Source organism: Oncorhynchus gorbuscha, linkage group LG03 (genome assembly GCF_021184085.1).
Source record: "Oncorhynchus gorbuscha isolate QuinsamMale2020 ecotype Even-year linkage group LG03, OgorEven_v1.0, whole genome shotgun sequence".
NCBI classification, from domain to species: Eukaryota; Metazoa; Chordata; class Actinopteri; order Salmoniformes; family Salmonidae; genus Oncorhynchus; species Oncorhynchus gorbuscha.
Window position 1 is genome coordinate 52,346,199 of NC_060175.1, and position 21,148 is coordinate 52,367,346.

Genomic DNA, 21,148 nt, shown 5'->3' on the forward strand with positions numbered 1-21,148 from the left:
ATTTACCCCTTTTTCTCCCCAATTTCATGACATCCAATTGGTAGTTACAGTCTTGTCTCATTGCTGCAACTATTGTACAGACTCGGGAGAGGCAAAGGACAAGAGCCATGCAACCTCCTAAACACAACCCAACCAAGCCGCACTGCTTCTTGACACAAATGCCCACTTCACCCGGAAGCCAGCTGCACCAATGTGTCGGAGGAAACACTGTGCACCTGGCGACAGTGTCAGCAAGCACAGGAGTCGCTAGTGCTCGATGGGACAAGGACATCCCTGCCAGCCAAACCCTCCCCTAGGCCAATTGTGTGCAGCCCCATGGGTCTCCCAGTCACAGCCGGCTGTGACAGAGCCTGGACTCAAACCCAGAATCTCTAGTGGAACAGCTAACACTGCCCTGGACTCAAACCCAGAATCTCTAGTGGAGCAGCTAAACACTGTAATGCAGTACCTTAGACCACTGCGCCACTCGGGAGGCCCGTTAAGTTAATGTTGAAGTGAACCTAGTGAGAAGCCGGTGTTTTGCAGCAGCCATATGGCTCTGAAGAGGAATCATGGAACAAGAACAGGAATATTGGGACAGGGACACAGAAACATGGATTCCTGTGGAGGAATGGAGGTGGAAATAGAGGAAGAGGAGGTTGGATTTGAATCTGAGGAAGATAGTGATAAAAATTTAGAGATGGGACGTCGAAGAAGACTGGTGTCAAGCGCCAACAGAGTGAGCCATGATCCAGACTGAGTTCTGGAGGAGAAATGGAAGTGAATGAGTGCGAATTAATAAGTGAGGTGAAGAGATTGGAGCCAACGCTTTGCATCGTTGGACATGATAAAACATTGTCTTGGAGAAACTGGACCTTTGCCTTTTGGTGGATCCATTTGTGGTTTCAGGGTAGGTGGAAAAGGAGTTGAGTACTGTTGAAATCAGTGAAGGTAATCTGTAGTGGACTTGTGATATTTGTTTGTGTTTCTTCTGACCAGAGGGAGCAGGTGCTCCATGTCATGCAATTTGGGTCAAGATCTGTTTCGTGCTTTGCATTTAGGAACAAGGCACCATTGAAAGGAGTGATTTCTGGGGTAGTGTTAAGTGAGGTGGGGCAATTGAAGTTGAAGATTCCTGGTGTTTGTGATGCCTGCCATTTGGTGCTGTCACTGTCAGTCCTTTTGAGATTTGAGTCAGAGTCTCTACCCGACAAAGTCATTTTCCAAGATGTGGGAAGAGTGCAGGAGTTTATGGGACAGAAGACTGTGTCATTTCGGTGGATAAAGTTGTGTGTGTCAGCTGTAGGGGTGCCCTTGCTGCTGGGGATCAGACGTGTCTGGTGCGAGAGACGCAGGTTGAAGTGACCAGAGTCCAGAGTAGTGCAGAAGGTATCGTATGCTGAGGCAGTGAAGAAAGTAGAGGAGGATAGGTCAAGAGTGAGGCATCCTGAGAGGATCCCAGTGAGTAGGAGATTTGTGTCAGCACAGAGGGATAGGCCATAGAGTGTTTTGAACTTCAGTAAGGTCATAGCAATATCAACTACACCGAAGAAAAGGAAACATAAATCACAGAAAATAGATGTTGTGGTGGCACCAGAAGAAAAGTATTCGGGTATACAAGATTTGACTTCAGAAGAGTTACAGGGTGTGTTTAGTGGGGGTGTTCCATCATCCCAGGCCGTTGGCATGATGAAGGAGCAAATAGGCAAATAGGGTCAAAGTGGTGGAATGGGGTAGTGGTTTTTTTAAAGTGAGTGTAGGTGGCAGCTGCAGAGAAGTAACTGGGTAGTAGTAGTTATAACATGTTTGAGATTTTTTTAAACAATTGTGTTATATAGGTTTAGGTTTGGTTGGTGGTGGAATTGTTATTTATTTATTTAAAATAAAAACACAATTGTAACTTGGTTGAACATGCACAGTAGGTGGCGGCATGCACAAACAAAATATGCGAAGGCCACGATAACAAAGAAGAAGAAGAACAGTTGGTTTGTGCTGTCAAAGATGTTTTATAATTAATCCAAGATAGACCACAGCCTGTCGTTTCCAATGGGAGCAAATTAATCATAGTGGGCAGAACAAGCAAGGAATTGGGCAGCGCTAAACACGAGTTAGTGAGATCCTATTGGCGTGTTCTAGCATTTATTATCATATTTCCGTTAGGGAACGCCTACTCTGTAAAGTGCGCAAGTACATTAACTCAATTCGCCCTTCTAAACAACGCAGTTTTTTAAAACGTAGGCAAAGGTTCTACAAAACGCAGTCCACTCTGTTTGTTATAGATTCTAGGTTTGGAAACAGAAAACTGTATGGAGTTCAAATGTTTCTTCGATGAGAAAATGTGCAGATGCAAGCCAAACTCCATCAAGTTCTATTTTCTCCCACTGCCGGTCAATGGGCTTCCTCTCATCACCATATTTGGTGTGATGGGAAACACCAACCAGATGTTTCACATTTATACATCCGGTGAAATATCTGGCTCATTGTTCTATCTGTGTTGCTGTATTCCATTCCTTCCTGAAAGGGACCTGAGCAGAAATTCAGGAGTTGTGCTTGTCACTGTGACAACAGTGCCGTGAGTGAGGTTGTCTGAAATGATTTATTTGATTTGGAGCAGTCTTCTTCGATTGTTTTGGTAAAGGTCAGACAGGGTCGCGTTGAAAGCACCCTGATTTGAAGTAACGTTACCAAAGGAGACTTGCTAAGGTAAGTTTGTCAAATTATCTTCCCTATAGAGGAGGCAGATGTTAGCAATGTTTACAAATCCAACTGGCCAGCAAGGCAACTAACGTTAGCTATAACTAGCTCGTGAGGTAGCCAATTAACGTTAGATAGCAAACGCTAGCGAGCTGATGTTAGTTTGTCAGTTTGACAACTGAAAAATATGAACGGTGAGTTAGCTGACAAGCGAAGTAAAGTACAGAAATACCCAGGTAACAAACGTTAACTAAATAAGTTTGTATGGCAAATGGAGTTGCTGACTCACTTTTTTCTAAACATGTCGATTCGTTAGCCGTAGCTGGCTAGCTTCGAAACATAGCTAGCTTGTTAGCTGATATGACCAGTGTCGAAGGGAGGACAGGTAACGTTAAAATCAATGTTAAAAATACTGCAGTTACTGTGAGCGACACTCTATCTTAGTAGCTAGAAGACAAGGACAATTTAACCTGCTTTAAAAAAAAAATCTCTGTCATTTTGATTGAACACAGATGCCATAGCATTGACAGTGGTTCACATTACCTAACAATTGGTCAAATCACAGCTAACTTCCAGCAACCAGCCTATTCTTGCTGGCTACTGTTTACCAATAAATTAAGGCAAAGATAGCTGGTTTACTGCACCTAGTGCTAGTCAGCAATGCCAGTGCCCTCGATCCCTTTATCAGATGTAGTTTATATTTACATTTTTAAATGTTCTATTTCACCTTTAGTTAACCAGGTAGGCAGGTTGAGAACAAGTTTTCATTTACAACTGCGACCTAGTTTTATGTAATCATTTTTTTGTTTGGCCATAAATGTGAATTGCTGCTTGTTGGATAGGCTCTGATGGATATGGCGTCTCTCTTCCCCCCCTTACACACACACACACACACACACACACACACACACACACACACACACACACACACACACACACACACACACACACACACACACACACACACACACACACACACACACAAAATACAGGAAAATCAAGAGTGGCCAAGATTCTGAAGTGGGTGTCAAAGAACAGCCAGTCAAGAGTTGATCTCACAATCCAGAACATTGTCTTAAAAACGTATAGCGAGTGTGCAGTTAAATGCAGCTCAACCTCTGTGTTTGCAAATGGCTTGCTGTCTGAAGGATGAGCTCCTGTGTTCCATCTGCCTGAGTATCTACCAGGACCCTGTCAGTTTTGGCTGTGAGCACTATTTCTGCCGAAAGTGCATCACTGAGCACTGGAGCAGACAGGAGCCCCACGGTGTACGAGACTGTCCTGAGTGCAGGAGGACCTTCGCAGACCCTCTTCTCTCCCCAAGCCTCAAGCTGTCCAACATCGTGGAGCGCTACTCAGCCTTCCCGCTGGATGCTATCCTCAATGCGCAGAGGAGCTCCTATCCCTGCAAGGACCACGAGAAGGTCAAGCTTTTCTGCCTCAGCGACAAGAGCCTGGTGTGTTTCTTCTGTGACGAGCCAGCCTTACACGAGCAGCATCAGGTCACCACTATTGACGAGGCCTACGAGGAGATACAGGTCAGTTTGACTGGTCATCCCTTCTCTTCCTCCAGTACATACCCTGAGGTGTCCAGAATGATTAGTGGTAACAGTGTTGGTCATAGTCGGGGCCCAGAGGATGAATTAGGGGGAAATGGAGTGGAACAGACAGAAATGGTAAATATTTTGTTGATAAACAAAAGTTTTCTGCCAAACGATGGAGGACAAACCATTGATTTGCAAAATAACACACCGTCTTTGCCCTCAGCCAGCGTAACAAATAATGGTAGAATAAGGCCATATGAGATTTTCATTACAAATGTAGTCTGAAATTCCAAATAGCATCTCTGTATAGACTAATAATGGGGTATAGAGCAACAATTCAATCTATTTTCCTTTGATATTGCAGATATTACGACATACTTGGTGTCAATTTAATACGGTTAGCCTTTTCTTCAACACTTGGATTAGTCCCACAGAGACCCAATCCCATAACACTGGCATAGCAGTCAGCCTAAACCTGTTCTCTTTCTTTGCACTCCATTGAAGTACAGTATGCTTAACAGTACAAGTCCAATCCCATTTGTTTTGTGTATTAAACCCTTAAATCCGTCAACACTCAAGGCAGCTACAGAGACCCACTCTTTGTCCCGAGCCACTGTCTGACTAGAGCTTAGTTGTGATACTGCTGAACGGAAACACTTGATTCACACTGTGGTTGGTCAACACCACTGTGATAAGGACCAGACCTGAGGGCTTATGCTTACCAACACTCGGGCACTCGTCTGAAAGGTTTACACAATCTCCTTAACTGCAGTAATTCACACTGACACATGAAGTCTTTAAGGATTGAATGTGGTAGTACAGTATCTTCTTACTGATAAGAACTACAGTATCACGGTCTTGCATAGCCACACCAATTATGCTGCTCAGTGTAGTGGGTATTTTAGGAAGGGGGTACTATGTAATTGCATACGCTTTTATGGTGTTGGGTTTGATGTGAAGGTCAGTTAGTCTAGTAGCTAACAGATACTATTTAGGGTATTTTCATTACTTTCAAAGGCATTTGGAAGTAAGCATTTTGCTATTTATTTTAAATGACAAGTAGTTTTAATATTGTTATGTATTTGGAAATACTCTTGGAAAGTATTTGAAAATACTGACTCAAACTCACTCTTGTGCATTTAACCCAGGTATTTGAAAATAGTATTTGAAAATGCTTTCAAATAGCAGGCTATTTATAGGAAATTATTTGAACATACTTCCAAATACTTCAAATATAATTCATTGATTCAGGCCACATTATTTGAAAATATTAAAATACACAGAATAAAAAATAAAAAAAGTTTAAATGACAAGTACATATGTACCTAACTGGCAAATTGGGCTAAATTAGACTCTGGTAAGATGTCAAGAATTATGACGGAAATGTGTAATATACCCTAATCTTTGTATCAGGTGGGAGTCTGGAAGGGGAATTAGAAGAATAATGTGCTACATTCATGTGGCTGTAAAATGCATGACCAGACCTGGGTTCTTATGTCTTTGTGCCCTTTTTTAAATCATTTCCTCAATCCCGCTTCTGTTCTACAAGCATTATGCCTATCTGTGAGACGGCAGCAGGCTCTGACTGTTCTTTATGTTATCCCCGTATTGCTTATGTCTGACTCGGGAGGAGAGAGAACCTATTTTTAATATATTCATGTTGAGTACATGAGAGTCGAAGGTAGTACCCTATTTCGCAACATCTTCCCCCGAGTTCAATTGAAATGGTCTACTTGCTGCTGACTGCTTGCAGCCATTATGAACTGGGAACTGAACTCGACAGGCCTCAAAAAGAGTCTGTCTAGGTTTATCCAGGCTGCCTTGGAGCATGAAAAAAGGTCAGAGCAGTGTAATCTCAATGCAGAATTAATTGGTACAACATTCTTGGACAGTTTCTCAACTTGGAGCCTTTTCCAACAGCAACTTTTGTGACGTTTAGTATTACGACAGGAGGTTAAGAAGCTGCCCAGATCTACAGGACTCTGAGAGAAGCGAGGTACCCATAGTCTCCATTGGAAACAAGTGACTTTGGGCCCCTATGAGTTTGGCACACTTCTGTTTCAAGTGTTTGTGTTCGGATCGTCATTTCTTGTTAAAGTGAAACGAAAGGAACAGGAATGTTGTTCGACTTATTGGCAAACATGGTCTGTCCTTTCAGTTTTGTTTCTTTCCCTGATTTTAGCTAACTAACACCAGTTGGACGGTTGATGAAACACATTGTTCAATGGTTTTGCCTGTGGGTACAAAGTTCACATTGAACACAAACCCTGATCATTCTGAGTAAGAAGTGTCAAGGTGTGATGAACGAAGGTGCCTAAAAGCAATGTTCAACTCAGAAGGCACTTGAAGTGCCAGGTGGGAAGTCTCTGTCGAGTGGTAGTGATCTAGGGTTTTGGCAGCTGAGACCTAAGGGGATATGTTGCTGGGTGGGATGCCTTTCTTCCTTTTGTTCTCTCTCTGGCTGGAATGACACTGCAAGCTCCATAAGGTTCTCAGAGAGCATTCCTCTGTACAACAGGCCACCAGTAGGAAATTATTATTATTGTAATATATACTTATAATAATATAACATAGCAGACGCTTCTATCCAAAGCAGCTTTGTAATGCATGCATACATTTTTCCGTATGGGTTTCCCCGTGAATCGAACCCACAACCTTGGCAGGGTAAGCACCATGCTCTACCAACTGAGCCGTACAGGACCACCGAAAAATAGCTTCAGGCTGACTGACTGACTCATCAGCTCTACTGCCCTGCGTTAAAAGATTGATGCATTTTGAGAGGTGAATTGAAAAGCAGAGTTTGGAGCAGTAATTTTCCCAGCGTTGCTTGCTTTTAGGTTACATTATACTGTCACTGTATTGCCCATTCCCCGACTGGAAGACTGTGAGGATAGAGCAAAATGTCTCTGGTTACCCTGTTGTTTACGCTGCAACTTACCATAGGGAGTGGTGCAAACATTTTGGTGTTGCACTGAATGCTTTAAAAATAGCTTATATGTTGAGCCAGATAAGTGATGTCTACGGTCTGTTTGCCTGGCCCTGGCCACAGATGAGCCCAGCCAGGGCTTTGGTTGGCTTGTGGCAGGAGCTACTCTCTGGGCTCTGGGCTGGGAGAAAGAGGGTGTAATCTCCTTAGCTTGGCACTCCACTGCTCTGACCTCAGGCAGGCAGGCCAACAGTCTTGTTGGTTGTTGTTGCTGATGTCAGGGGGCTTTGCTCCTGCAGATTGTCATCCTTGTCCCCTGTGGATCCATGCTGCAGTCAAATCTATAATGTGGTAGATGGCATGTCCTCCAACACACACACACACACACACACACACACACACACACACACACACACACACACACACACACACACACACACACACACACACACACACACACACACACACACACACACACACACACACACACACACACACACACACACACACACACACACACTTTCTGCATGTACTTTTCAATGTAAAGGATATTAAGGTGGGGATAGAGAAGGATTTGTTGTCAGTTCTGCCATTTGCTTGAGGGAGCAGAGATTCAGAGGGAACTAATGCACTCTGCGTAGGAGGAGCTTTGTGCCTCTGTTCACACAGGAGGGCATGGCTAGCATGATCACATCTCCCCAACTATTCAGAGCAGATCAACCCCTTTTACAAATACACAATTGGAAATAATGTTTAGTTTAGTTGGTCATTGGCTTAGCCTTATTAGTCTGAAGTCTGGCCATTGAGGCTTCTTGTCTTTGGGATTGCATCTCAGACTGAAGTGTTTGTGGGTGGACAGCTTTGTTTGATGCAATATGGTGCAATCTTTTTCCATGTTAGTGCCATCTGAAACAGACTGGGAGATTGCTTTATGCTATGTTTGTGGCTGGACATTGCATTGGGAAAGTGTTCAGACCCCATGACTTTCCCACACATTGTGTTACGTTACAGGCTTATTATAAAATGGATGAAATTGTCCCCCCCCCGTCCCCCCCATCAAGCTACACACTACCCCATAATGATAAAGCAAAAATAAAAACTGGAATATCAAGTATTCATACCCTTGACACATTACTTTGTTGAAGCACATTTGGCAGCGATTACAGCCTTGTCTTCTTGGGTATGACACTACAAGCTTGTCACACCTGTATTTTGAGAGTTTCTCCCCTTCTTCTCTGCAGATCCTCTCAAGCTCTGTTAGGTTGGATGGGCAGCATCGCTGCATAGCTATTTTGGGTCTCTCCAGAGATGTTAGATCGGGTTCAAGTCCGGGCTCTGGCTGAGCCACTCCTGCATTGTCCTGGCTGTGTGCTTAGGGTCGTTGTCCTGTTGGAAGGTGAACATTCACCCCAGTCTGAGGTCCTGAACACTGGAGCAGGCTTTCATCAAGGATCTCTCTGTACCTTGCTACTTTCATCCTAACCTTAATCCTTACTCGTCTCCCAGTCCCTGCTGCTGAGAAACATCCCCACAGCATTTTAAAAATATATTTAAAAAAAATAATGTAACCTTTTATTTACCTTGGCAAGTCAGCATGATGCTGCTACCATCATGCTTTACTGTAGGGATGGTGCCAGGTTTCCTCCAGATGTGACCCTTGGTTTCATCAAACCAGATAATCTTGTTTCTCATGGTCTGAGAGTCCTTTAGGTGCCTTTTGGCAAACTCCAAGTGGGCTGTCATGTGCATTTTACTGAGGAGTGGCTTCCGTCTGGCCACTCTACTATAAAGGCCTGGTTGGTGGAGTGCTCTAGAGATGGTTGTCCTTCTGCAAGGTTCTCCCATCTCCACAGAGGAACTCTGGAGCTTTGTCAGAGTGACCATCAGGTTCTTGGTCACCTCCCTGACCAAGGTCCTTCTCCCCCAATTACTCAGTTTGGCCTGGTGGCCAGCTATATGAAGAGTCTTGGTGGTTCTAAACTTCTTACATTTAAGAATGATGGAGGCCATTGTATCCTTGGGGACCTTCAATGCTGCAGAACTGCTGTGCCTCGACACAATCCTGTCTTGGAGCTCTACATACAATTTCTTCAACCTCATTGCTTGGTTTTTGCTCTGACATCCACTGTCAACTATTAGACATTATATAGACAGGTGTGTGCCCTTCCATATCATGTCCAATCAATTGAATTTACCACAGGTGGACTCCAAGTTGTAGAAACATCTCAAGGATGATCAATGGAAACAGGATGCACCTGAGCTCGATTTTGAGTCTCATAGCAAAGGGTCTGAATACTTATGTAAATAAATTATTTTTGTTATTTAGCTTTAATAAATTAGCAATATATTCTAAACCTGTTTTCACTTTGTCATTATGGGGTATTGTGTGCAGATTGATGAGGGGGGCAAGTAATTTAATCAGTTTTAGAATAAGGCTGTATGTTCTGTAATAAAATGTGGGAAAGGGGAAGAGGTCTGAATACTTTATTTTAGGCCCATTTGTCTCTGCTCCATATCGACAAACTGGAATCACTAAGGCCAGTCCCTTAATTGTGATGTGGTCTGTCAGGTTGCAGATCAAATCAATGTATTTCTAAAGCCCTTTTTACATCAGCAGATGTCACAAAGTGCTTATACAGAAACCCAGCCTAAAACCCCAAACTGCAAGCAATGCAGATGTAGAAGCACGGTGGTTAGGAAAAACTCTCTCATGAAAGGCAGGAACCAAGGAAGAAACCTAGAGAGGAACCAGGTTCTGAGGGGTGGCCAGTCCTCTTCTGGCTGTGCCGGGGTTTAGATTATAAGAGTACATGGCCATTAAGGCCAGATCGTTCTTCAAGATTTACAAATGTTCATAGATGACCAGCAGGGTCAAATAATAATCAAAGTGCTTGTAGAGGGTGCAACAGGTCAGCACCTCAGGAGTAAATGTCAATTGGCTTTTCATAGCTTAGCATTCAGAGCTAGAGAGGGTGCTAGAGGGGGTGAGAGAGGGCGCTAGAGAAGGTAGCACATCCGGTGAACCGGTCAGGGTTCCATAGCCGCAGGCAGAACAGCAGCACACAGGACACCAGATAAGACATGAGAATTTCACCAGATAGGACAGACTGACCCTAGCCCCCCAGAACAGACTATTGCAGCATAGAAACTGGGTTGGGGACCCTGTGCAAGCCAGACAGGTTATAACCCCATCCCCAAAGCGCAGCCCTCACACCACTGGAGGAATATCAACATACCACCCTGAGACAAGGCTGAGTATAGCACACGAAGATCTCCACCGCGCGAGCAAAACCGGACAGGAAGATCACGCCAGTGACTCAACCCACTCGAGTAAAGCACCCCTCCTAGGGGCGCCACAGCACGGCATGGAAGAGCACTAGGACCTACTGAAGAGATGAGTCTTCAGTAAAGACTTAAAGGTCGAGACAGTCTGTGTCTCTCACATGGATAGACAGACCATTCCATAAAAATGTTGCTCAATAGGAGACAAACCTGCCTCCTGCTGTTTGCTTAGAAATTCCAGGGACAATAAGGAGACCTGCGTCTTGTGACCGTAGAGTACGTGTAGGTATAATGCAGGACCAAATCGGAGAGATGGGAACAAGTCCATGCAATGGTTTGTAGGTTAGTGGTAAAACCTTGAAATCAGCCCTAGCTTTAACAAGAAGCCAGTGTAGAGAGGCTAGCACTGGAGTAATATGATCAACTTTTTTGTTCTAATCAAGATTCTAGCAGCCATGTTTAACACTGACTGAAGTTTATTAAGTGCTTTATCCGGGTAGCCGGAGAGTAGAGCATTGCAGTAGTTTAATCTAGAAGTGACAAAAGCATGGATTATCTTTTCTGCATCATTTTTGGACAAATGGTTATTTATTTTTGTAATGTTACGAGGGGGGGCTGCCCTTAAAATATTCTTGATATGTAAGTCAAAAGAGAGATCAGGGTCCAGAGTACCGCCACGGTCCTTCAGTTTTGAGATGACTGCACAACCATGAAGATACATTTTTATTTTACCTTTTATTTAACTAGGCAAGCCAGTTAAGAACAAATTCTTATTTTCTGGGTGGGTTAACTGCCTTGTTCAGGGGCAGAACGACCGATTAATTTTTTTATTTTATTTTTTACTTTGTCAGCTCGGGGATTCAATCTTGCAACCTTTCAGTTACTAGTCCAACACTCTAACCCCTAGGCTACCTGCCACACCAGATCAAACAGCAAATCTCTTTGTTTCTTGGGACCTATAACAAGCATCTCTGTTTTGTCCGAGTTTAGAAGTGAAATTTTGCCACCATCCACTTCCTTATATCTGAAACACAGACTTCCAATAGAATATAGTGATTGATGGTGTCGAAGGCGGCACTTAGGTCTAGGAGCACAAGGACAGCTGTAGATCCTTGGTCTGATGTCATTAAAAGGTCATTTACCACCTTCACAAGTGCAGTCTCAGTACTATGATGGGGTCTAAAACCAGACTGGAGTGTTTCGGATACATCATTTATCTTCAAGAAGGCAGTGATTAGCTGCGCAACAGCTTTTTCAAAGTTAAAGCCCTCCTCTCTTGGGGAATGCTGCTTTTCAGTTAGATTTGCAGCAGTATCAAATATACATTTTTGATTTGTTTTTATTCTCCTCAATCAGGTTGGAAAATTAGGCTGATCGAGCAGCAGTGAGGGCTGTTCGATATTGCACGGAACTATCTTTTCCAAGCTAGTCGGAAGACTTTCTGTTTGGTGGTGCTCCATTTCCGTTCCAATTTTCTGGACGCTTGCTTCAGGGCGCTGGTATTTTCTGAATACCAGGGAGCTAATTTCTTGTGACAAATGTTTTTGTTTTTAGATGTATAACTGCATCTAGGGTATTACGCAAGATTACATTTAGATCCTCGGTTAGGTGGTTAATGGATTTTTGTACTCCGACGTCCTTTGGTAGGTGGAGGAAGACTGGAAGGGCATCTAGGAATCTTTGGGTTGTCCGATTTATAGTGCTGCTTTTGACAATCCTTGGTTGGGGTCTGAGCAGATTATTTGTTGCGATTGCAAACGTAATAAAATGGTGGTCCGATAGTCCAGGATTATGAGGAAGATCATTTAGATCCACAACATTTATTCTACGGGTCAGAACGAGATCCAGGTTATGACTGTGGCAATGTGTACATCCGGTTACATGTTGGACAAAACTCACTGAATAGATAATGGCTCCGAAAGCCTTTTGGAGTGGGTCTGTGGACTTCTCCATGTGAATATTGAAGTCACCAAAAATGTTGAATATTATGTGCCATGACTACAAGGTCTGATAGGATCTCAAGGATATAAAAAGTGCTTGGGTAGGTTGTTTAGATTTAATGACTAGAAGCTAATAAAATGAAAAGCAGTTTTATTTATTTTCCAATAGAAATTTGCTGTAAAAAAAATGTAAGTAACACCTTTGCAGGATGTGTGGGAGATACTAGTGTAACCTGGAAGAGGCCTCATTTAACTCATTATATTCATCAGGCTTAAGCCATGTTTCAGTCAGGCCAATCACATCAAGGTTATGATCAGTGATTAGTTAATTGACTATGAGTGCCTTGGATATGAGGGATCTAACATTAAGTAGTCCTATTTTGAATTGTAAGGTATAGTCTCTTTTTTAAATATTTTTTTTTATGACCGGGATGGAGGTCTTTATTCCAGTGACATTGCTAAAGTGAACACTGCCATGTTTAGATTTTCCTGACCTAGATTGAGGCACAGACACTGTCTCAATGGGGAAAACTAAACTGACTATACTGATTGTGCTAGCGGCAGACTCCACTAAGCTGGCAAGCTGGCTAACAGCCTGCTGCCTGGCCTGCAACCTGGCCTGCAACCCATTTCATTGTAGAGCTAGAGGAGTTCGAGCCCTGTCTATGTTGATAGATAAGATGAGAGCACCCCTCCAGCTAGGACTGCGAGGGGGGCTAGAGACATTTACTCGATGCCGACACGTCTTACTAGCTCATTTACACGCTGAAGCTATGTTGCGCTTGGTGACCTCTGACTGTTTCACCCTAACATAGTTGGTGCCGACGTTGATAACAATATCCCTATACTCTCTACACTCACCAGTTTTAGCCTCATCCAGCACCATCTTCAGATTAGCATTTACGTCAGTAGCCCTGCCCCTTGGTAAACCGTGCATGATTGCTGGATGATTCTTTAAGTCTAATTTTGCGGGTAATGGAGTCGCCAATGACTAGGGTTTTCAATTTGTCAGAGCTAATGGTGGGTGGCTTTTGCGGCTCACACCCCGTAACGGGTGGAGGAGAGACCTGAGAAGGCTCGGCCTCTGACTCCGACTCGTTGCTTAATGGGGAGAACCGGTTGAAAGTTTGTCGGCTGAATGAAGCCTTGAGAAAAGTGTCCGGCTGCGAGGACTTTGTGGGCTGACTTATACTACTATCTGTACATACTGGTGACATGCAGTTTCATCTTTCCTACACTTAAATTGCCCTTTCCTAACGATTGCGTCTGAAGCTGGGCTTGCAACTCTACTATCCTCACCATGAGGTGATAGTTGTTGTGCATATTGTGTGTACAGTGACTGCAATTAGATGGCATAGAGTTAATGTTGCTACTTAGCTTTTTTTGGGCTGGTTGAGGTCCTGCAGATGCATGTCCAGATAAAGCGTCCGGAGTAAAAAAGTTGAATGAAAAAAACTAAGGCATTGGTAAATTTGGTTAAATGCAGAGTTTAAATGGTTGTTAAAAGTAAATAATGAAAAGTTTGGCAAGTAGCCAATTAGCAACAAACAGCACAGCAGCCTAGGACTGGGACAGGAGAGTTTGAGGTTATTGAGAGAGCCTCTGCCTGCTTTCCAGTGGCCCCAGGACATTAACCTCTTTCTGCTCCACTTGTCATTAGACAGGCAGCGGTGATAGGAAACCCCGACTAGAGGAAAAGTGTTCTGTAGCCCCTGGTTACTTATGCATACAGGGACGTGTTTGGAGACTAACTGAGCTCCAGAGACGATATTTTTAGGAATGCGCAGGAGGCTGTGGGAGAGGGTACAGCACATCTATTTGCTTTAGCAAAGTCTCCAATGGCTCCGTGGTTTTCTATCCTGGGAGTGTCTGTGGGTGTACCATAGAGCTGAACCTCCAGCAAGATCTGTCAGTTAAAGGGAACTCCTGTATTCCACTCTCCGTTAGACCTGCCATATCCCCAGTTATCATTTCATCCTTATCTGGCCAGAACACGGAGGTTAAGCATGACAATGTGTTACCATTTTTCCTCTTATCTGCTCCACTGTGTGGTATTTGAAGCAGTGGAAAGAGGAGCACGTGGGCCTTTTGAAGTGTCCCTCCAGGGGTTAACCAGGGCTCTCTGTCTCTCTCGGCTCTCTCTGAGCTCCCTTTCCACACAGTCCCATTGCTGCAGTAATGAGTCAGGCAATTTCAAGGGCACCCATGGCTACCTATTCTCCTGTGTCCTGCCCCAGTCCGCTCCGGCACTCTCTCTCTCTCTCTCTCTCTCTCTCATTTACTTTCTCGCTCCCTCATTTACTTTCTCGCTCCCTCTATCCCGTCCTTATTTTTCCTCCTAATTCCCGCCATATGCTCTTTCTTACATAGCTCGTTTTATATAATTCTTCTGAGAAAGGTAGTTCCCAGAGCCAGACAGGTTTTTCTTCTTCTAGCTCACTAGCAAATGAGTTTGAGTGAATTGGCGGTCAGTCGGGGTGGCATCGCAGAGAGGGGAGCGCGGTTGCGTTCATGCGGAAACAGGGCCATGTGAAAGGCAGAGCGGTCATATCCTATTAGACCCAAATGAGAAATTCTGTGTTTTCCTGGGACCCAAGCTTATGAAAACATGCAACTATATGTAAATATGGGTACATTTCATTGCCCCTTCTGCCTAAAACAAATGCAATATAGACAAAAACATAACAATGAAACGAAATACCCATATAAATAGATTAATGTTTTATTGTTCCCCATTAAAAACACTCTTACATAACTGTTGCTATTAAATACAATACGTTTTCATTCTAAACAGGAATAAACTGATTGATCACACCGATGTCTAACAGGAAACAAACACACAGGCCCAGTTTTTGATAGTGCAACCCTAAGTAACTGTTACGAATCCCTTTTGGCCCGACAGTCTAGGGGGGATGGTAATGAGACCCGTAACATAACTCATGCAAATTATTATTGTGACAAAGTAAAAGTGTGCACGAAATAACCACGACAACAGAAATCTACCGTCAAACTCTAGGTTTATTTATAAACACACGGTAATGGGGGGAGCAGGAAAAGGGGCTGAGCTGGACCCAAGGAAAGAAACAATAAATATACAAAAACACACCCCTAAGCTAGACTAGCCTACTTTAACAACAACTAACTAACTAACCAAAAATACAGTGGGTGGTCCGCCCAGTTCTAACTAGTGTATTTAACAAAGTTCACCTACGGGTAGTGTATGCCCATGGGCGACTTGTCTTGGTTTCCCCTTTTCCCACGAGCAACAAACAAACACCATAACCAAAAACAATACTCACAGGTGATGACAAAGTGCTATGGAGGTGCTTTAAACAAAAGAGAGGTTTAAGACAAAGCGAGAGTGAAACACAGAGACCTACAGACATGGCATTTACAGAGAGATTGAGCTGAGCTGAGCTTTAGAACAAACAAATGATGGGGTTTTTAAACCATGGGGAAGGAACTGTGATAGGTCAGGAAATAGGAGGAGGTGTGTCTTCTGATTGATGATTGATTGTTGACTGATTGGGGAGTGATGATTTTCACCTGTGAGGGGAGAAGGAGAGAAAAGAAACACACACACAGGATACACACACACACAGGATAACTGTATCCGTAACAGTAACAATACAGATGAAAATGATCAAGCCTACTGTACATCTTGCTGTAGAAATGATTGTTGAAAAAAAGTCTAGGTTGGAACTGTTGCTGTTAAAATACAATACATCATTTTTCATTATGAATTTGAATAATCTGATCAGATCACACAGATGTGGATCAGAAAAGACATGAGAGGTGAGAGGTGTGTGGCTGGTTGAAGTTTTCAACAAGCAGATATATTCTGGACTTATTGACACTGTTACCTTATATGGTCATTCTCAGCATTGAGTTTGTTTCTGTACTTTATTTTTTCCTACCCACTTTTTGTGATTTACAATCTTGTCTTATCGCTGCAACTCCCCAACAGGTTCGGGAGAGGTGAAGGTCAAGTCGTGCGTCCTCTGAAATATGACCCGCCAAACCATGCTTGTTAACACCCGCTAACTTAATCTGTACTGTTACTTAGGGTTGCACTCCGTAGCTAGCTTGCTTGCTTTGGTTAACGTTTGCTAGCTATTAGCTGTTGTACAAGGGGATTGTTTGAACGGGGGAACTCGCATCAACTACGATGAGAGCGAGTACTCCCTTACTTCTGTTTACAATATCATCATCACCTGTTCTAAAATGACGAGCTAGCTGACTTACTCTTCCATTGTTGAAGTTTCCTGTTTCCTGAAGCATTCTGCCCTGTTCTGAAAGAACTCCCCGGATTTACTGTCATGCTGGGGATGTTTGGTCAGCACGTGTTTTAATTTGTTCATTTTGAGAAACTCATTATTAAGCGCTTCCCCGCACAAAACACATTGCCGGCGCTCCTCGTTATTTCTCCAAGTTTGTATGAAACCAATAGAGAGAAACTCACCGCTTTATTTGCATTTCATGACGATTGAGCTCACTCAGAACTTGTGGCTAGCTTGAGTCAATTCGATGACAGCGGTGAGTGATGCCGAGTGGGGTGGGAATGACAAGTCAGTGGCTGAGGGCGGATCATCTGCTGCTGAACGACAGCACTGCAGCGTGTGGGTCAGAGCGATCTTCCGGAAAACTGCTGAAAAAAGATCTGGTAAACCACGAGGCACACGCACATCTCCCTCCCACTCGTGCAGCTGCCAAACAGAACAGAGGCACTGCTGCTAAAAAGAGAGCGCACTGAACAGAGAGTGCAGTTGCACTTGGCCAAATCAATTAGAGTAATTAATTAAATAATGATACATTTCCCCTTGACATAATGATACATTTCCCCTTCCCCTTGACACGCCATTAACAGTTGAGCATTTTTAAGAGAGGATGCATACAAACCTAACATCCTCATCCAGAGATAGATGTATTAGCTTCTAGCCTATTTCCCTTGTTACTGCTGCTACCACTGAAGCTGCTTGCTTAGTGAAGCTCTGCTGAGGGCTCCCAAAGTGAGATGGGGAGTTTCTACAAGAGGTTTGTATAAACCCACCTAGAAAGTGCAAGTGTTATTAACCTTTTGCTATGTCAGATGACCATGCCAGCAGACTAATCATACAACAAGTCATTTAACTTTGGGATAGGGGGCAGCATTTTCACTTTTGGATGAAAAGTGTGCCCAGAGCAAACTGCCTCATACTCAGTCCCAGATGCTAATATATGCATATTATTATTGTTGTTATTAGTATTGGATATAAAACAGTCTGAATTTTCTAAAACTGTTTGAATGATGTCTGTGAGTATAACAGAACTCATATGGCAGGCAAAAACCTGAGAAAAATGAAGTGGGAAATTTGAGGTGTGTAGTTTTTGAACTCTGCACCTATCGAATTCACAATTCATTTTGCACTTCCTAAGGCTTCCACCAGATGTCAACCATCGTTAGGCTTCTACTGTGAAGGGGGGCTGAATGAGAGGGGAATGAGTCAGCGGTCTGGCAGCAGCCTCGATCTCAGGCACGTGCATTCACATAAAAGGGAACTCTCGTTCCATTGCTTTTCTACAGACAATGGAATTCTCCGGTTGGAACATTTATGTAAAAAACATCCCAAAGATTGATTCTATACATAGTTTCTACGACCAGTAATGTAACTTTTTGGAATTTTCGTCCGACCTTTCCGCTGGAAGTTGCACGCGCGTTTAGATTTGTTTACCAAACGCCCTAACAAAAGGAGGTGTATGGACATAAATTATGAACTTTATCAAACAAATCAAACATTTATTGTGTAACTGGGATTCCTGGGAGTGCATTCTGATGAAGATCATCAAAGGTAAGTGAATATTTATAATGCTATTTCTGACTTCTGTTGACTGCGCAACATGGCAGATATTTCTTTTGGCTGGTTTGGGCTCTGAGCGCCGTACTCAGAATATGCTTTTTCCGTAAAGTTTTTTTTTAAATCCGACATAGCGATTGCATTAAGGAGAAGTGTATCTAAAGTTCCATGCATAACACTTGAATTTTCATCAACATTTTATAATGAGTATTTCTGTGACTTGATGTGGCTCTCTGCAAAATCACTGCATGTTTTGGAACTACTAAACATAACACGGCAATGTAAAATGAGATTTTTTTGGATATAAATATGCACTTCATTGAACAAAACATACATGTATTGTGTGTAACATGAAGTCCTATGAGTGTCATCTAATGAAGATCATCAAAGGTTAGTGGTTCATTTTATCTCTATTTGTGCTTTTTCTGACTCCTCTCTTTGGCTGGAAAAATGGCAGGGTTTTTCTGTGAGTTGGTGGTGACCTAACATAATCGTTTGCAGAGCTTTCGCTGTAAACCATTTTTGAAATCAGACACTGGCTGGGTTCATGAGAATTCTATCTTTAAAATGGTGCATAAGACTTGTATGTTTGAGAAATTTGATTTATGAGATTTCTGTTTGTTTGTAATTTGGTGCAATTTCATTGGCTTTCAATTCATTTCGCTAGCGGAACCCCAGTGGACAAGTTGGATGTTGCTCCATCTGTTGTGCATTAAACTAGACTTCCCGCGTCAGACTATGACTAGCTCATCCACCTCCTCCCACTCTTCATTTCACTACACATTTGTCTTTTTATAACACAGTGGTAATGAATTGAGGTGTTGAGATTATATGTTGACTGTTGCAGTAGATTTTTGGGGTTTTGCATTTACTGTAGGGATGCACCGATATGACATTTTTGGCCGATACCTATATCCGCTATTTTCCTTCCCAAAAACTGACATCAATAACAGATATTTTTAATTTTAGCTGTTTTTAAAGCTTTCTAGTACAGTTAAATAGACACACACAACTGACCAAAAATGTATTTTTCTTGACATTTACGTACTGTAAGTCCCCATTACCAGACCAGTTAGAGCTAGGCAGAATACTGCCCCCTTTGGAGGAATTGCGTGCCCATAGTAAACAGAAAAAAAATCTGTCCAAAATTGCTAATATATGCATATAATAATTATTATTGAATAGAAAACACTCTAAAGCTTCTAAAACCGTTCAAATTATGTCTGTATGTAAAGCAGAACTCTCAGGGCAGCCATTCTCCCAAACTCTCTTGTCATCAGGAAATTTGGGCCAACTTTGACGTCATCGCCCCCACCCTTCCCAACCAGCTACGGCTCTGGGAACAGTTTCTATTTCTTCAGCGCGATGTCTCCTTTCAATGGGGCGTTTCATTGTGAAAATCGCGCGCTCCCTCACCCTTTGGCGGGCTAAAACCTTCGAGTCACGCGAAAATACATGTACTCTCATGTGCACGTCTGGAGCTCTCTTTGTTCCAGGATTCACCAAACGATGTCAGTTTGTCTGTTCGAGCTGAGAATTGTTTTGCACGTTTATAACATCCTAAAGCTTGATTCTGCACTTAGTTTGACTAGTTTAGTCGACATATAATATGTAATTTTTAAGTTTTGATGCGCATCCCCTAGAATTTTGGCTGCATTTCAGACGGAATTTGTCGCGTTTGATAACCCAAAGACACAGACTTGAAAGCCAAATGCAGTTTTTGGTAAGTATGACTCCTTCCACAACTTCTGATTGAAGAACATCAAAGGTAAGGGAATATTTACGTGGCAATTTTGTGTTTCTGTGGACTCCAACATAGCGTAGACATATTGCTAATGTCTGAGCGCCATCTCATATTATTGCCTAGTGAACGAATTCTGTTACGTTAAAAATAAATGTAACACAGCGGTTGCATTAAGAAGCAGTGTATCTTTCTAACTATATGTAGAACATGTATATTTAGTCAAAGTTTATGATGTGTATTGCTTGTTATCTGGCGGCGCTATCATTTCTCCGGACATTTGAGTAGCATTTTTTGAACATGGCGTCATTGTAAACAGAGATTTATGCATATTATTGAAAAGAACATAAATGTCCTATTACTGTCATCTGATGAAGATTTTCAAAAGGTTAGTGAATTATTTTTCTTTTAATCCTGCGTTTGTTGATTGCATCTTTTGTTCAACATGGCTATTCAAATTAGCTGTGTCTTTGGTGGTGGTTTGACATAAATATGTGCTATGTTTTCGCCGTAAAACATTGTAGAAATCTGACTTGCTGGGTAGATGAACAAGGTGTTTATCTTTCATTTGAGCTATTGGACTTGTTAATGTGTGGAGGTTAAATATTTCTAAGAATATTTTTGCATTCTGTGCGCCATCTTTTGAGTTGAGCGTGGGGGGGGGGCCCTAGGGGAACGTGGTAGCGTGAACAAGTTAAACATAATCAAAACCTTTTTCTTTCACTTACTTACTGTGCTGTTTCATTGTTAATTTGTTCTGTCGTTTCATTCTCAACCAGGATTTCGTCATACATGTCGAGCAGTGACGTTTCAGCTCTGTCTGTCCGTGGCATCTCTTCCTTGGTGTGCACTGTGTCTGTTTCCATCTCGTCCTGATGTGTCTCTAACAACATTTCACGTAAACCCTGTTTCTTGTCTGCATCAAAGTAGCGGTCCTTGTACCTAGCATTGAGCATGGTGGCGACACATTAGAGGCTCAGAGAGAATGCCACCGAATCGCTTGTTCACAGTCTCTAGTAGAGTACGTTTGCCAGTTTTAACCCCACAGTCTGTTTTGGAAGTTTTGTTGAGCAGGCGTTTCACTGCCATGACAGAGGGTGTCACGTCTGCTGCAGACACAGTTGATGAGCTTATTTCTCCAGTCAGTTGTTCGAATGGAGCTCGGAGTGTGTTCATGTTTCAAACGTCTCAAATGCCATTGAAATGGC

At 42.8% G+C, this 21,148-nt stretch overlaps 1 protein-coding gene across 2 annotated transcripts in view; it reads left to right on the top strand.

The window, feature by feature from the left end:
* Nucleotides 1-2,466: 2,466 nt before the first annotated feature.
* Nucleotides 2,467-21,148, top strand: part of trim62.1 (tripartite motif containing 62, tandem duplicate 1) — a 42,898-nt gene continuing 24,216 nt past the window's right edge. The window contains exons 1-2 of one of the 2 annotated variants that reach the window (XM_046342885.1): nt 2,467-2,682; nt 3,666-4,211. In XM_046342885.1, coding sequence (XP_046198841.1) covers nt 3,804-4,211 — 408 coding nt within the window. In that variant the 5' untranslated portion in view covers nt 2,467-2,682; nt 3,666-3,803. The remainder of the gene's footprint in view (nt 2,683-3,665; nt 4,212-21,148) is intronic. The other variant, XM_046342886.1, reaches the window with a different exon arrangement.